At 38.3% G+C, this 18,667-nt stretch overlaps 1 protein-coding gene across 4 annotated transcripts in view; it reads right to left on the bottom strand.

Moving 5' to 3' along the window:
• The window catches only part of PDE5A (phosphodiesterase 5A), a 146,954-nt gene that overhangs the window by 116,834 nt on the left and 11,453 nt on the right, over positions 1-18,667 (bottom strand). For all 4 annotated transcript variants that reach the window (XM_082645870.1, XM_082645867.1, XM_082645869.1 and 1 more), the window contains exon 2: positions 9,524-10,112. In XM_082645870.1, coding sequence (XP_082501996.1) covers positions 9,524-10,108 — 585 coding nt within the window. In that variant the 5' untranslated portion in view covers positions 10,109-10,112. The remainder of the gene's footprint in view (positions 1-9,523; positions 10,113-18,667) is intronic.

The raw sequence follows: 18,667 nt of genomic DNA, 5'->3' as shown, positions 1-18,667 counted from the left end.
GTGAATGAAGTAAATGATTACACTAGATTCCATCAACTAGGGTCAGAAATGATGCCAATTTTCCCCATAAGAGGACCAAACATGGCATTAAAGGCAATTTCAAAAGAAAAGTTATAAAATGGTAGAAAATCAATATAAATATTTTATATTATAAATATACACTACTGCATTTTAGTTTTTCTGCAAACACGCTCAAAGTTACACTGAAAGACAGAGAAAACCTTGGCTCAATGTTTCCAAAAAACAGTTCTTAAATAGCATACTATATTGCAAGGTATCTAAAGAAAGCAGACAGGATACTGATACGGACAAATTAAAAGAAGATAAAAATTATGAATTTATATAGTGAATTATTCTACAAACTAATAATCAAAATATGAATAGAAATGCATCCTCAGCAATTATTTTGTTAGTGAATATCTGAATTACAAGACCAATTTATAAAAAAGAGGATTAAACCCAACTATCTAATCAAAGCAAGAGTCTGAAATTAGTAGCACTTTCATAGAATTTTTTTGTGTGTACTGGAAGTTTAAAATAAACAGCAGCCCTGGATTTCATTCTTCATTGAAGGAGGTAGGAGTAATGTATACTTCAAAATCACTTTAAGTGAATTTTGGCATCTCAAAGAATTTTTCCTTTAATAATGTACCCAGTGCAGGGGCTATAAACACATAGAAAACTTCTAACCCCTCTAGGTCCAGTAAACATTGCAAGAAAAATGGAGCACTATTATTTCATTATTATTGTGATTATTTCTTTCACTGTTTATGAGAACATGACAGTGTAAAAAAACCACAAAGCTTAGATATCCATCTCCCATACTAAAACAACTAGTACCAGACTTGCCCTCCTGCTGAAAAATACAAGATTAGACCAAATACATGCGATAACTAAACTACACACAGTGAAGAAGGGAATACACATGATTGCCTTGCAATAATTCGGTTCCTCCTGGGGGCAGGCAGGTGGTATCCAAGTAGAGTAACAGTTCCAAATAGAACTGAATTCAGGGCTTCTAAAGTGGCTGGTATGTGCACGGCAAAGTACCTGATAAGAGAGGCTGTGCTTTGGGTGGGGTTAGGGGTGTAAAGGAGGAGTGGCAGAAGAGTGAGTGGCTCGTCACTTTACAGACATGTATTTGGCAAGACTCTAAGAGACCTAGCAAAGACTACCTGTTGAAGGCTGAAAGTGAATGGTGATAACCAATTCTAAAAATGTTTGAAGACACTGGGGTTCTACCCACCAGAAGGGATACCTCACTAGGCACCTCAGGCATTCAGTTGAGACACAGAAAGGCCCCTCCTTGGGGGGTAAGGACCTGAGCAGCCTTCCCTAAGACTAAATTTAAAACTAAAGTAGATCCATCCTAACAAATAATAACACCAAACCTGACAGGACCGAAAGGAACTTCCAGTAACTCCACTGTCTACAAGAACAAAGGTCAGCTCTGTTTTAAAGGAAGTTGATATAATCCAAATGCCCTGCAACAAAACATTCGCAATGTCCAGCATACAATAAAAAAATCACAACGCATGTGAAGAAACAGGAAATTGAAACCCACAGTGAAGAAAAAAAGCAGTCAATAGAAAACGACCCCAAGATGATTCAGATGTTGGAATTAACAAACAGGGACCTTGAAGCAGCTATTATAAATGTATTTAAGGACTGAAGAGAAAATATGGTAATAATGAACAGATGGAAATCTCTGCAGAAAGAAAAAGTATTTTTAAAAAGCCAAATGGAAATTCTAGAACTGAAAAGTACAAAGTCTAAAACGAAGAGTTCACTGATGGATTTAATAGCAGATTGGAAACAATGGAAGGGTAAGTGAACCTGAAGACAGATCACAGAAAGTATCCAATCAAAAGGACTGAGAGGACAAAAAAAAAAACCTGTAAAAAGTTAACAGAGCCTCAATGTTCTGTGGGACAACATCAAATAGTCTAACATATATACAACTGGAGTCCAAAGAGAAGAGAATGGAGCAGAAAAAATATTTAAACACATGACCAAAAATTTCCCAAAGTTAGTGAAAACCTTAAATATATACACAGTGTGAAAATGATATATACTATGAAACATATAAGGTGAAAACTGAAGCCGAGCTGACTTCTCATAAGAAAAATGAAAAGCAGAAATTTAAATGTTGAAAGAAAACTACTATTAACTGAGAATCGTCTAGACAGTGAAAATATCTTTCAAGATTACAGGCAAAATAAAGCCATTTTCAGATAAACGAAATCAGAGAATTCATCACCACCAGACCAGTACTAAAGAAATGTTAATGAGAGTTCTTCACCTTGAAGAGAAAGATAAGAGATTCTACAGAAAGGAGTAAAGAGCTTGGAACATGGCTTGAGCACATGCACAAATATATGAAGAATAAGGAAACGAATCCACAAAGATATTGCTATGATTTATGTCAACGAGTGTACTGCCTATGTTTTCCTCTAGGAGTTTTATAGTATCCGGTCTTACATTTAGGTCTTTAATCCATTTTGAGTTTCTTTTTGTGTATGGTCTTAGAGAATGTTCTGATTTCATTCTTTTACATGTAGCTGTTCAGTTTTCCCAGCACCACTTATTTTTTATTTTTTATTTTTTTGCGGTACGCGGGCCTCTCACTGTCGTGGCCTCTCCCGTTGTGGGGCACAGGCTCCGGATGCGCAGGTTCAGCGGCCATGGCTCACGGGCCCAGCCACTCCACGGCATGTGGGATCTTCCCAGACCGGGGCACGAACCCGCGTCCCCTGCATCAGCAGGCGGACTCTCAACCACTGCACCACCAGGGAAGTCCCCAGCACCACTTATTGAAGAGACTGTCTTTTATCCATTGTATATTCTTGCCTCTTTTGTCGGAGATTTGTTGTGTGTGTGTGTGTGTGTGTGTGTGTGTGTGTGTGTGTGTGTGTGTGTATTATGGAATATTACTCAGCCATAAAAAAGAATGAAATAATGTCACTTGCAGCAACATGGATGGACCTAGAGATTACCATACTAGGTGAAGTAAGCCAGACATAGAAAGACAAATATTATATGATATCACTTATGTGTAGAATCTAAAAAAGAAAAAAAAAGACATAAATGAACTTATTTACAAGACAGAAACAGTCCCTCAGACATAGAAAACAAACTTACGGAAAAGGGAGGGTAATAAATTAGGAGTTTGGGTTTAACATATACACATTACTATATATAAAATATATAATCAACAAGGACCTGCTGTGTAGCACAGGGAACTATATTCAATATTTTCTAATAACCTATAAGAGAAAAGAATCTGATAAAGAACATATATATATATTACATATATAATATATATAATATTATATTATATATATTAAGAAAAGAGGAAGAAAAAATATACCTTGAGGTGTTAGATTGAAGTTGGAGGTAAGAATTCACTGTTTATCATATAGTGAGTAGTTAGATATAGGAATAAGTAAAATATAAGTGTATGTGTGTCTGTGTATATTTTTTTTCTAGCTCTGTCTGCTGATAAACTAGCAGCAGTGAGCACACCTACTGCCTAGATCCTGGTTTCTAAATACCATCCCCTCCACTGAAAGGAACCAGGGCTCCTTGGGAAAAAGAATGATCATAGGGCTAGGGCAGGGAAAGTAAAAGATGAGTCTGGAACATCTTGTTAAGCAGTTAAAACTTTCAGCTCCCCTAGAAAGCAAGAAAATGCCAAGAGTGATGGGGACATAACAAAAAGACATAGGAGCCGGTAAATCTGATATAATCTGAGAATTTGAATAAATAAAGATAGTAACAGAGCATAACTCATTAAACAAAATAAAAATGTCCATAATGATAGAAATAAATAAATAATGAATGAATAAAGAAGGCAAAGCTCTTCTTTACATTGGAATGCCAACTAATATATATAGAAGGCATTATGAAGTTGGAAAATCAGTGGATGACAAAACTGGTAAAGGTGCTTATGAGGAATAGAATATCTACATAATATCAAAATATCTCCTCTTAAGATACTTAATTACAATGGGAAAATTATAACTTTATAGTGGAAAAACCTAGTGGATACCACTTTAACCAAGTTATCAAATTTAACATCATCAATACTGGGGTGAAGTAACATCACATGCTACCTGGTAACGTATGCTAAGAAGGTCTGTGGTATAATAAAAAATATATTGGTTTAGCATAGAGCTCCTCAAACCCTTGGAATTTCCTGAGTGATAGGAGACACTTTTTATATTCATAACAAGCTCCTTACAACCATACCTGAGTTCATGCTAATGAGAAGACTCACGGGGCTGGGGGTGGGGTGGGGGGGGTGGCGGGTGGCCTCAAATAGCTTCAGGATGGGGGCTGGCTGCCAAGTGATTAGAGGATTAGAACTTTCAGCCCCACCACTGACATCTGGATAGGAGAGAGGGGGCTGAAGCTTGAGTTCAATCACCAGTGGCCAATGATTTAATCAACCGTGCCATCAGATCTGAGGTAACTTTTGGGTTGGTGGAGATAACCGTGTGCTGGGATGGTGGTGCACCTCTCCCTTCCCCGGCCCCCACCGAGAGGGCATGGAAGTTTTGTGTTCCCCCGTCTCGCTCCTTGCCCTATGCACCTCTTCTATTTGGCTATTTCTGAATTGCATCCTCTATAATAAAACTGTAATTTTAAGTAGTGTTTTAGTGTTTTCCTGAGTTCTGAGTCATTTTAGGACATTATTAAACCTTAGCAGGGAACCCCGGAATTTGTAGTTAGCCAGACATAAGTGTGGCTAGCCTGGGTAACCTATTTAGGGCTGGTATCTGAAGTGGGGACGGCACTGTGGGACTGAGTCCTTAACCTGTGGGGTCTGCACGAACTCCAGGAGCTAGTGTCAGAATTGAGCTGGATTGTAGGACACCCCAGCTGGTGTAGGAGAAGTAAAGAATTGATTGCTGTTTGTAAAACCAAACTAGGTCTCAAGATCAACATCTGTCATATTCCTGCCCAAACTGCCTGACTTGAATCAATTCAAGAAAAACATTCTACAAGATAACTGGCCTGTATTCTTCCAAACTACATGTAAAGAAAGATAAAGAAACACTGAGAAACTATTCCAGATTTAATGGAGACCAAAGAGATAGGACAAGTATGTGCAATATGTAATCCTGAATTACAGCCTTGATCAGAGTGAAAAAAATAACTATAAAGGACATTCATGGAACAACTGACCAAATTTGACTATGGAATGCTTGATAATAGTACTGTATCATAAAATTTCCAGATTTTGATAAATGTATCACAATTGTGTAAGAGAATATTCTTGTTATAAACTATACACTGAAATATTTAGTAAAAATGTCTCCAAATGGTTCAGAAAAAAATAATATGCATATATTACTTATATGTATTATATATAGGAAAAGGAAATAATAAAGCAAATGGGGCAAAATATAAACAATTGGAGAATCTGGGTAAAGGGTATACACAAGTTTCTGATGCTGGTCTTGCAACTTTTCTTTAAGCTTGAAATGGTATAAAAATAAAAATAACAGGAAACAAAAAGGAAATAACACAGTAGACTTGCCAAATTATATGCACTTCCACAAAGTGGAATACCTAGAGATTATTATAACATTGAACAAAGATATAGCAGTTCCCAAACTGTGTTCCCTGGGGCACAATTACACCATGACAAAAATTATCAAATTTAATAATTTATCAAAACTAAAGAATTTATCAAAATTAGAACAGTTGCTATTGTTATCTCTTTCCTCTGAAATTCATTTTGGAAATAATTGTATTCACCAGAAATTCACTTGAGCAGCAAGTGAGACCAGCAGGATGAGAGATGGTGAAGATTTATTTACCTGGAAAAGGACTGAAAAGGAAGGAATGAAGTGCGAGTGGGAGGAGTAGCAGCTCCACGGTGAAGGTCACATGAGTGACAATGTGACCCTTCCCTAAGATCCTCCAAGTTTTCTCCCTAGAAATCATAGTATCCATGGAGAGGCTGTCCCATGGAAACAGGAGAAGAGCCCAAGTTTGCATTCCAGTTGACTTAGGAAAAAGAGGGTTGTGTAGACAACAGAAATCCTTTGATATAGGAAATCTTGCGGAGTCTTAAGGCTTCCATAAGACATGGAACCAGGGGTTCAGGCAATCTGTGATGGTTAATTTTATGTGTCAACTTGACTAGGCTAAGGGATGCCCAAATAGCTGATAAAACATTACTTCCAAGTGTGCCTGTGAGGATGTCTCCAGAAGAGATGAACATTTGAATCAGTAGAATGAGTAAAGAAGATCTTCATTAATGCCAGTGGGCATCAGCCAATCCCTTGAGTACCTGAACAGAACAAAAAAGGCAGAGGAAGGACAAATTTGCTCTCTAAGACATCCATCTTCTCTTGCCCTCCTGCTGTCTATCAGAGCTCCTGGTTCTAAAGCTTTTGGCCTCAGACACAGACCAGAGTTATACCATTGGTCCCCCTAATTCTTAGGCCTTCAGACTCTGAATTATACCATCAACTTTCCTGATTCTCCAGCTTGCAGATGGCAGGCAGACTGTGGAACTTCTAGGCCTCCATATCCAAGTGGCTATTTCCTACAGTAAATCACTTCTTATTTATCTCTATTTATCCAGCTGGTTCTGTTTCTCTGAAGAACACTGACTAATACACAGTCCAATCTAGATACTGGATGATATCTAGTTTTTATATATGAGGATAATGCCAACACTTTTATACAGTTGCTCTGATTATTGTGTTAATATTTTATTATTATGAAATGCTCTGTCATATTCAAGAAAGTTGCATGAATGATAGGCTGATGAAGGAGGAGATGATGTGTGATTGAACATCACTGGTATTTGTGATCTAATTGAGACTCACTCATCTAAGTTGTCGATCTTGTCTTATATTTTAAAATATGAATGTGTTATTTTATTAGTAATAAAACAGTTGAATCCCCAAGTTTATATCATTCTGTTACAAAGTTTTAAAAAGTGAATTAAATGTTGACCATTTCTTACAATTCATCTATCTAGGAGACTATTATTTTACTCTTAGCTTCAATCTGAGCACTACTCTATTTCATGGCCACTTCTTGGTTTTCTACTGCTACATTATAACTTTTAAGTGTTCTATGGTCACATAAGCTAAAGAAATGTGTCATTTTTACAGACACATATTTAAAGAAGTAGGACTCAGAAAACAGAATACACTTTGATATTCTGATTATTTTCACAAAAGGCTATGAGACAGTATTTTGACTATTCAAGCTATGAGTGGGCTGAGTAATGAATTAGCCATTAGCCAACTGACTTCCACTGTTAATACCAATGTAGATTATGTCACAGATCAATCCCACAACTTCTAATGAAATTCCTGGTACAGGAATAACTTCTGCAAGGCCTCTATAAACACAGATCAAGGGTGTCAAGGGTGAAGCACCAACATGAGAAACCCACAGGCTAAGAGGCTTCACCCTGGAGTCACTGCAAATCAAGGACACTGGGCCTATTTCAGATGGCAGTACAAGAATTAAATTATTACTAACTGCAAGACAAAAATCACACCATAAAACCTCTAAAGATGGTAAACAGATTAAATAAATTGTATATAAATGAAGAAATCCTCAGGGCTGGAGAAACTTAGGACCATGCAGACAAATGAAGGCTTTCTCAGCAAAGCTGAAGCATATTTATGGTCCTACTGTACTTGGGACTATAGTGCCATTGAAAAGCGGAAACCCAGCTGTCACCTAAGACAGGAAGGGAATTCTGCAAACTTGGCAGCGATTCTGCAGCTGTGTCCTTAATACCCCTCTTGGTGTCTGCCATGGTGTGATGTTACTCACAGAGCTCAAAGAGGTCATGGAGATAGCTCCGTGAAGAATCAAAATGGAAAAGACTGCTGGTATAGAGTGGATTCTGAAACCTATCTCAGGATCTAATCTATCCGAACTATCACATCTCTCCCCAGATCCCTGCCCTCAGTATTCCCCACCAGTTACCATTATTTATTCAACCAACTTCAAAACCGGAGTCTTCTCCAACTCCTCTTTTCTCCTCACTTCCATCTCCTATTAGCTGCCAAGTCTAGCAGATGCAGCTTCTTCATCGCTAATCCATTCCCTCCTTTTGGTCCTGAAGGCCAGTGCCCTGGTTCAGGTCCTTACTTCCTCAGACTATTAAAATAACCTATCCTCCCAGTTTCCAGTATTTTTCCCCAATTCATTTTATGACCACCATATTATTCATCTTTCTAAATCACAGTCTGAATCATGCCAGTTCCCCTTTCAAACCATCTCCAGTTATTGCTCATAGCTCTGAATCAAACATATACTCCTCAGCTTGGCATTCAAGACCCCAGTAATCTCCAGCAGCTCCTCAACTATCACCCACACACTTCCATATGAGCACCACACGGTCCAACTTCCTGTCTCTTCTGCAAACTTCTCTTTACATCTGGATCTCACTATGCACACAACTCAATCTACTCCAATCTCACCCATCTTCCAGGGTCCACATCAATCACTGCTTCCTCAAAGAAACCTCTCTCCATCTCCCCAATTATATGTGATCTCCTGCTTCCCTGGACCTAACACATTTTCCCTGGATCTATTATGACCTGCTTTCCATTCTACTTATTTATCTCATCTACTATAATTTTATCCCAATCACTATTTATTAAGACTTACCTATGTTCCAGGCACTGTCTTAGGCATCAGGAATACAGGGGTGACTAAAACATCTATGACCCCTCAACTTACACAGAGGAGCCTCAAGCTAGTATTACTATGGAAACTTCATAGTGTACCACGTGATAAGTAGCTAGAACATAATTCATAAACATACTAAGTGTCATTCAATTAAGATGCTTTGTTTAAAACCTCTATTTCTAGTAATAAAAGATTAATTTTAAATGGGAAATTTCAAGAATCATATAATGTAATCTTTAAGTCCATAACTGAAGCAAAACTGGAAGAAATATCAAATCTTTCCACCGAAATACTGTAGGGCAAAATTTTCCATTTTTTGAAGCTATCTGTAAATTTCTTTGTTTAATAAAACAAATGAAAGAGTGGAAATAAAGAAAATCAGACTTTGCTGTCAATGGGAGTTCAAATGAATGAATATGATTAACTGAACGAATGAATTTAAAAAGACTATGGGTTTGGTTTTCTGATGGCTTTTGGACCTATCATTTTAGAATATCAGTAAATTCCCAGAAGTTCACATGGAGATAACATAGATAGGGGATATGTAGAGTGATCAGGTAAAAAGATGAAAGAATACAACTATGAGATGACCTATGTTAAATTATCATTAAGGAGAAAAACAGGACAAGACTCCTCTCGGGCCTCTATCCTTGACCCAGACGTTAGCGAAGAAACTCTGACATTTAAAAGATGGGAAAGTTCTTGCCATATGTTCCCATTTTATATAAGTACACACATTATTACATCTCAGTGTCAAATATCCCCACGATTCACAGTAGCTGTCCAATGCCCCACCTATGTTCCACCCCTCACCCCGCCTCTGTTCCAACAGTTTCTTATTTACCTCATATGCATCTTTGATGTTCAAGGGCTCACCAAGAGCTGCCACGTGTCCCACGATGCCTTTATTCCACTCTAAGCGGATACAGTTATTTGAAGCTTCTTCCAGTGTTGAACCTTCTGCAACGTCAAAGAGGCGGCTAATAAGAAACTTGTCGTTGGCGCTGTCCTCACAGACGAGGAACAGGGAATAGCGGTCAGCGGAGATGAGGCCATGGATATGCAAGAAAATTTTGTGACATAAGGCTGTGACATCCAAGTGGCTAGAAATATCTTTCACTAATTCCAAGAGTCTCGAGCACTGGTCCCCTTCATCATTATCAAACCGTGGGGAGGTTAGAGGCATCTGTTTCTTCTTTTCTGAGTCAGAGAGGAAGCTCACAGTTCCCTCAGAATCCTTGACAACGATGGGTCTAAGAGGTCGATCAAATTCGGAGGCAGAGATTTTCCTGGTTGGTGTTCCAGGGACACTGCTCTCTGCACGGGGACTCTGCTGCGAGGGGCAAGAGCAAGACTCCACGTGGCCTCTGATGCCTTCTTTGCACACAGGGATGGTGTGAACTCTCTCAGCAAACCATGCATTGACCATTTCTCTGCAGAAAAGAACATGTAGACACAGTAAATACTTAAGGAAGAACACCCCTCCTTAAATATTGCTACCCCTGAAAGCTTCTAAAAATCCTCTCATGGTAAACTGAGGCAGTAATGGTTCAATCTGTCATAGAAAATAAAAACAAGATGGTTTATTTAAGACAGTTTCATTCTGAAAATCTGTAGAGGACAGTTGCTTCAATGAACACTTTGATAAAGCCTGACTCCTATATACATGTATTTTCAGATATCTGATTTACCATACATCAAGTGTCAAGTCTGCTCCTCTCAAAATCAATTAGTATTAAAGTAAAAGACACTAAATTTAACAATAGTCTTAGGAAGACATAGATACGGAAATTAATTTGCTATTTAAAACACACAACTTGTTCTGAAGTTAAATATTTTTAAAAATTTATCTGAATTTGGCTAGCTAATATGCTTAATTTTAGATAACTGTTATCTATATTGCTATATATACATTAGATTTAGAAAGGGAAATGAAAAATATAAGCAATTTGATCTGGTATGTAGTAAAAAGATTGTAGATTTCCATTAATATCATCCTGATAATGTTTGTTCAGATAATGGTAAAAATGATCTCTTCTTCTAGATTATCTATTCCTTGTATAAAGGAGGAAAACAAAAAAGTAAGCATAACTAGTATAAAAAATTCAGTACAAGAAAACTTAAATTATTTATGTTGTTAATGTGCCATCCATGAAGAAACCTGTCTGAGATAAAGCCTTCACAGTGGGTGATTTTTTTAAACAAATATACCGGATCATATATATCCAAATGATTGTTGTTCAATTGAAATAATTCCTCTTGGGCAGCTGTAATCTTATGCCAATTGATGGTGCCATTACTTTAGACATTTTTGGAACTCTTCTTTTGAAACTAACTTCTAAAAAATTTCATAAGCCATATAAGAATATTAGTTTTATCTGAAAGTTAGATCTTCTTTTTCACTGAGCCTTCCTCTCAAAACAAGCAAATAAAACCGCAAAAAACCTAGAGTAATGGCTAACTTCATATATATCTTATGCATTAGACTTGACTTTTTCCAAAACTCAAATTTACTTTCAGAAGACAAAAACTTGCTACCATTGAGGATATTTAAAAGAACTGGCCTATAAGAGCAATGCAATCTCCGCTCTACAAATGACTTACTGATTATTTTCACCAAAGAGCCAGGATAAAAAAGTCTGACAGCATACTATTTTGGAGAGTGTAGGGATACAGACACTCTCTCATCCTTTTGGATGCAGCAGAAATTGATAACACCTCTTCAGAGGGCAAGTAGGCAACATCTAACAAGTTGTAAAATGCATTTATCCTTTGTTCCACAGATTTTACACATGTGGCAAAGGAAGTACCAGGGTATTTATTTACTGTGGTACTGTTTGTTACAGCAAAGATAAGAAGAAACCTAATACCACAAACAGAAGCCTGGAAAACACATCATGGCACGTTTATAAATGTAACACTAGACAAAGATTTAAAAATGGTCATGGATCCTGATATGAATAATCACCACAATTTATTAAGTGAAAAAAGAAGATCCAGAAGGGGGAAAGAAGAGTTAGCCTTTTTTCAGAGTCTCTACTAAGTCTTTCACTTACAGAATGTTCCCTTAATTATTTTAGTTTGAACAACACTCTACTGTTTGGTAAATATATATTACCCTGAAATGGCACCGGTCTAGAATGAAATGGGTCAGAAAAAGATGACACAGATATTATCAGGATTACTTCATAATTCCAAGTGTTAGATATAGTTATAAATTTTAAAGCTCACTTTAAAAACCTATGTAGGGACTTCCCTGGGGGCCCAGTGGTCAAGACTCTGCATCCCCACTGCCAGGGGCACGGGTTTGATCCCTGGTCGGGGAACTAAGATCCTGCATGCCATGCACCACGGCCAAAATAATAATAATAATAAACAAAAGTTTTTTAAAAAGCAATGCAGGGCCTCCCTGGTGGCGCAGTGGTTGAGAGTCCGCCTGCCGATGCAGGGGATACGGGTTCGTGCCCCGGTCTGGGAGGATCCCATATGCCGCGGAGCGGCTGGGCCCGTGAGCCACGGCCGCTGGGCCTGCGCATCCGGAGCCTGTGCTCCGCAACGGGAGAGGCCACAACAGTGAGAGGCCCGCATACCGCAAAAAGAAAAAAAAAAAAAAAAAAAAAAAGCAATGCAGTAAATATATTGTACAGATCTCTGGTGTATACCTCTAGCACAGAGTCTTTTAAAATATAATTGCCTAATGTTTTATAAATGTATGCCATGGCTTGAGACAAAATTTCCAGTGATGAGAACATACATTGATATTAAAATAATGCTGTATCTCAAAAACTTCGATAGAAATGAGGGGAACATACTTTGGGAAATGCTTACATAACCTCCAAAATCACAGTAGTAGTGCCAAAGACACTGATGTCAGACACGCACGTGAAAAATGTACAGGAAGCATTTGAATAAACTGTTTTGTAAAATTTAAGACAGGAAAAAAAGCGATACATTTAAATTAACATATCATGTGATTTAAAAATATGTACATGCAACTTAAATTCTCAAATCAATATAAATAAAGAGGCATTTTAACTACTTCAGTTACAAACCTGAAACACAGCCTCGTCTTATTTCTTACCTTCTAATTGGAAGATGGTGATCAACTTTTTAATCCAACCACCTACTTGACAGCTCCATGTGAATGTCTAAACAGACACCTTAACATGATGAAATCAGAATTCCTAATGCCCCATCCTTCATCTTGCACCAGCCTCACTCCCTGCCAGGTTTCTTCATATTAGTAAGTAGCACCATCATCTCCCTAGTTACTCAACCAAACATCTAGTAATTATTCTGGATTTCTGTTTCCTTCGACTCTCTCTTCTAATCCAGGAGCCAAGTCCTGTCACCTTGACTTCTAAAACCCTATAGTCGAATCTGCTCATTTCTATCTCTTATACCACTTCCCTGGTCCAAACCCCACCATCTCTCACCTCGGACTGTGGCCACGGCCCCTTAACTGGTCTCTCTGATATTATACTAGCCTCCCTTCAATCCACTCTCCACACAGTAGCCAGAGTAATCTTCAAACAAAGTAAACCTTAACATCTTAACTACCCTACTTGGCTTCTCACTGAATTGAGAATAAAACTCAAACTCTTTCAATCCCTTACCATAGTCCCTCTCACCCATGCCTCCCTGATGCTCCTTAAGTACGTCAGGCTGCTCCCAGTCTGGAAAGCTCTCCTCACCTGCACCTGGTTGACCACAGCCTCCTCATCTCCTGTGCAGACAGGTCTTCCCTGATCACTCCACCTCAGGTGGCGCCGACACGTTATGTTCTCCCCCCACGCTATCTGTATTCTTACTATCATCTATTCTTCTGGTTTATTAATCTGTTGGTTTATTGCCTCCTCCGATGAGATGTAAATTTCATACTTGTCCGTCTTCTTCATGACTGCATTCCTGTACTTAGGAAACACCGGCCACATACTAAGTCCTTGATACATATTTGAGTGAAGTGAATGAATAAATAAATGAAGACTCCTAAATCACCTGCATTAAAAGGGACAACAGTCTTTTGAAAATGTGAATGCTGATATATTTGTTATAGAAAATCAACATTGTGTTTTAGCTATTAATGTTCATCACCCCTTGGATGTAAGCCTCATAACTGACCATGGCTAATTTACCCTCATATATCCTGTAGGGCCTAATATATGTCTTAAACAGAGCCAGTGTCCAAAAATTCTTCGTTAGGTGTTTTGTATTATTATATTTCATAGTCTCACAAGTGTTGTATTTCTAGATATTCTCTTGGAGAGATGAACTCAGTATTAAATGACACAGGAACAGTAGACCTGGTATATTCAGTGATTCAATCAACAATTTTTATTAATCACCAGTCATGGGGGAAAGGGTTTTCTCATGACCACATTATTGATTATCTGAGTCCCTGTAGATATATCCCTGTGTATGGAAAACATATGTTATCATAACGTCAAAACAATCACTTATAAACCAACCGTAAATAAAATTAAATCATCTCTCACACCTCTCTCCCTTCAGGCATCCCTTGACGTTTTGCAGCGCATGACCTATGTGGCTGTATGAAGTGGCCGTTCTTCCTAAGACTAATATCTATCATCTCCTGTTGATTGTTTTTTAATACTTCAATCTCTGCAAATACAAATCACCTGCAAACTGAAATTTAAACTCTTATGTAAGATACAGAATTTCTAGCAGTAAACCAAAGTGATATTGGAGAACTATTCTAATATTACATAAAGTCACTGATAATTAAGGGTTAAGCTCAATAAAAAAACTGCTAACAATCAAAAAATTAAAAAACAGCATGGATCATGACATAAAAAATACCTGAAAAGAGAATTCTATTCAAATAACTGCATTCTAGATTAAGAAGGGCTGCTGGAAAAACTGATGACATCTTCAAATATTAATTTTAAAAATCTATATTTGGGGAAAAAGACTCTTTATGATCCTGCTGCAAATGTCAAATAAGAAGTAAAGATATTGGTAAATGGCATAGTCTTGCCAGAAAATTGTGTATTTTACAAATTAGCTTGGAGTTTTCATTATAATCTAAATTTTACTAAGTCCAAAATAAGGTAAATTTACTTTCATAACCTGTGGTTCCATTTTTCAAGATAAAGTTCCAATCAAAACCTTTTCACTGATGTTTTTCGGTTTTAACTGGATTCACTTTTAAGTGTCTTTTTTCTCTAGAATGGATTATTCTCATGAAGGTCCTTGAGAGTGCCAGGCGCTAACTAGGCTGGGCACCAGGGATACAGGAGTGAGCGAGCCCAGACCTCCCCTCCCTAAACTGAAGCTTACATTGTGTCCAGAAGTGGATTTATACACGTACTGAATTCGCTGTCATATGAAGTTATACGTAACTGCATGTGAATGAAGAAAGATGGAAAGATGAACGTGTCAAATACGAGGGTAAATATACCAGATGAGATTCAAGAAACCTGGCTGGTAGCTCTGACTGGAGCAAATCACTTCTATGGCCTGAGACAGGATCTCTATTTTCCCTTCTTTCTCTTCCTTGAGTCTATGAGATTTTGAAAAGTATTTACATGAGTGATACTGGAAGGAAAAAAAGCACCATTTTATTCAAACCTGGTGAGGCAGGCACTAACAATCCTACTTTCTCAATTATGTAGCTAAATTAAATGGCTGAACCAAATACATTCTGCTAGCTGGCAGCAAAATCAGGAATCAAATCTAGGTCTCCTATTCCAAGTCTTACAGCCTGTAAGACTATAAAAGTTCCCAGAACATCAATGTTTGTCATGAAGATACTTCATAATGTCTAGCTGCCTCTGAAAGAGTCAACAATCAAATTTAAACACACAAGGCATAGAGAGAATAAAATCACTTACAATACACATTCTCTAACTTAATTCTTTCCATCCAGATCGTAAAAACCACTGAGGTAAAAACATTGCCCCAAGGGACTCAGAGAACAAATGTTCTTAAGGATTGTGTCCTGAAAAATATCTAACTGAATCCCATGCCTATGTTTCTCTGAAAACAGGTCATGGTTTATAAACCTGAAATGATGCACTGGAAAGATGTATAATAAACGTGTTCAAGAGAAGAGTAATTCTCAGGGCTGCTAGATTTAGCGAATAAAAATACTGGATACCCAGTTAAAACTGAGTTTCAGATAAACAATGAATAATTTTTTAATATAAGTAGAATCTAAAATTCAAATTGTACAGGTGTCCTGTATTTTAGCTGGCCACACTAGTCGTTCGATATTCTGTTTTTCCCAACTGAAATTATTGGCAGATAGACAACAAAGAAAAGTTAGGTTCTATGGAGCATACTAATGAGCTCCAGGCTATCAAACCACTAATACTAATTTTATCATCGAAAGAGCACAAAGGATCCTGTGTACCACACTGTGATCCTGTGTATGATAACTGAACCTTTTGAAAGCTCTTGGATTAATAATTTGTGGCATAAAATTCTTAAATCAAGCCTTTTCATTTTACTGTCCAAACCATACCATATATTTAATAGAGAAAAATACAAACTGCAATCTACTTATAAAAGGGAGGTTGACTAATTGCTAAAAATTCTTGGGATTTACAAAGCACCCCGAGAAGTTGTGTTTTTCAGCCATAAATCCAAAATTCCAATCATTATTCTAGCATTTGCTGCCAATGGGATTTGTGACCAGTGGCAAACAATTTTCTTCTTCTGAGTTTCAATTTCATCCTCTACATAATAGGTGAAATACTGCCTGTTCTACCTTCTTCATGAAGTGCAAGGTGCTGACTGTCTTCAGCAGAGTATAAAGTCAAGAATACCAAACTGGCCATCAGGAAACAACTCTAGTTCCAACTATAAGAATACACAGATGTGAGGCTGAACCAATCACAACTTCTCTGGAGGTCGTTTTCTCCAGAGTACAAGTCCTTCATTATAAAAATGGTCAGCTGTATGAACAGGTCATGAAGACTCCCACAACTTCTCACGTTATCAATAGGCCAGTAGGTGGTGATTATTAGTTTGGTCAACTCCTGTCACCTCCTTTTGCCCCTCATCTCCTTTCCCATTTTCAAACAGGGGAAAGACTTCTTACTGCTTCACTCACCACACAGGGTTGATGTCTGAGACAAGTTATAAAATGCATGTGGGGCTTCCCTGGTGGTGCAGTGGTTAAGAGTCCGCCTGCCAATGCAGGGGACATGGGTTTGAGCCCTGGTCCAGGAAGATCCCACATGCCGTGGAGCAACTAAGCACGTGTGCCACAACTACTGAGCCTGAGCTCTAGAGCCTGCAAGCCACAACTACTGAGCCCATGTGCCACAACTACCAAAGCCCACGTGCCTAGAGCCTGTGCTCTGCAACGAGAAGCTGCCACAATGGGAAGCCCGCACACCGCAACGAAGAGTAGCCCCCTGCTTGACGCAACTAGAGAAAAGCCCACGAGCAGCAACGAAGACCCAACACAGCCAAAAATAAATAAATAAATAAATAAATAAATAGATAAATAGATAAATAAATAAAATTTTAAAAAAAGAAAAAGAAAATGCATGTGGAAGTATTTCAAAATCTCTTCCATATTTTTAAGATGTTGCTATCTCCTAGACCCTTAGTACTCATTCCAATGGAGACGTAGGGCTGGGGTAAAGAGCAATGGCTGTTCATTTCCTCATAAAGTTCAGCCAAGAGAATCAGAGAAAGTGAGGGGGAAAGAGGTCGTGTTCCAGGTGGTATGGGTCCACAGGCCGAGTGGGTTTAATAGCATTTGGAAATAGGCTGGCTACATGCATCCTGAGCATTCAAAGTCCTTGTCCAAAGCAGATACTGCAGATTGTCATTTATTATAGAATCCCACTAAGTTTTTCCCCTAAATAGAAGAGTTATTACATCATAACTCTCCATAAGTTACATCCTAGCCATTTGAGCAGAAAGAATGAAATGGATGCAAGTTCCACAAAGGTATTTTACCCTCTGCTCCAAGCGCTAATAACTTAGAGGCTCTGCTTTCACGTATAAGCAAGTCCTTGTTAACTGTCCTGCAATCACAAGCAGAGCGGCCCTCTTGAAGTCTTTGAGTTGATTTAACTTTTACAAGGCAGTTAATGAAAAACAATAGGCCCTGGACCCTTGAAATAAGGCCATGGCCAAGGCAAATATAATAAAAATCAATGCCGAGAATTTATAATCGATGACAAGATCCTGATGTTTAACATCCCATCCAAATCATTCCTTCTCACCAAGATCTGCTTTATTATCCTCCAGTTATTTCCTTCCATATTTTATTACACAAAAAATTGCTTACCTCATAAATGAGTTGTATTATATATCTTTTTTTTTTTTTTTTTTTTTTTTTTCTTTTTGCGGTATGCGGGCCTCTCACTGTTGTGGCCTCTCCCGTTGCGGAGCACAGGCTATATATCTTTTTAAAATGGGTAAATTCAATTTAGTTTTGTTTTTAAACTTTTACAATATGTCTTAAAATAACTAGAGAAACCCTGGAGGGTACCAGAATCAATGCTGGGAGTTATTCCTCTCAGGTAACATGCATGTGAAAACCACCTGTGGTTTCAAACTTGTGGGTACCACAGCTGCTGCTCAGGGCTCACTAAGGAACCCCTTCCCATACTGAGCAAGTAACGAACCCAAAAGATTGATATTAATTAGACACCAGGAAATAAAGCCAAGATAAAAACGTGTCATGAGTTTACCATAAATGTGACTTGGATTTTAAATCTCAACTCTTTTAAAACAATGAATCCTTGGGCTTCCCTGGTGGCGCAGTGGTTGAGAGTCCGCCTGCCGATGCAGGGGACACGGGTTCGTGCCCCGGTCTGGGAAGATCCCACATGCCGCGGAGCGGCTGGGCCCGTGAGCCATGGCCGCTGAGCCTGCGCATCCGGAGCCTGTGCGCCGCAACGGGAGAGGCCACAACAGTGAGAGGCCCGCGTACCACCCCCCCTCAAAAAACAACAACAACAATGAATCCAATCAGAAGTTTACTGTCTTAATATTCTACTTT

The sequence above is a fragment of the Mesoplodon mirus genome, assembly GCF_964341445.2.
Source record: "Mesoplodon mirus genome assembly, chromosome: 2".
In the NCBI taxonomy this organism is placed as follows: Eukaryota; Metazoa; Chordata; class Mammalia; order Artiodactyla; family Ziphiidae; genus Mesoplodon; species Mesoplodon mirus.
Note: the sequence above shows the minus strand (reverse complement) of the source record. Positions and strands in the feature narration are given on the sequence as shown.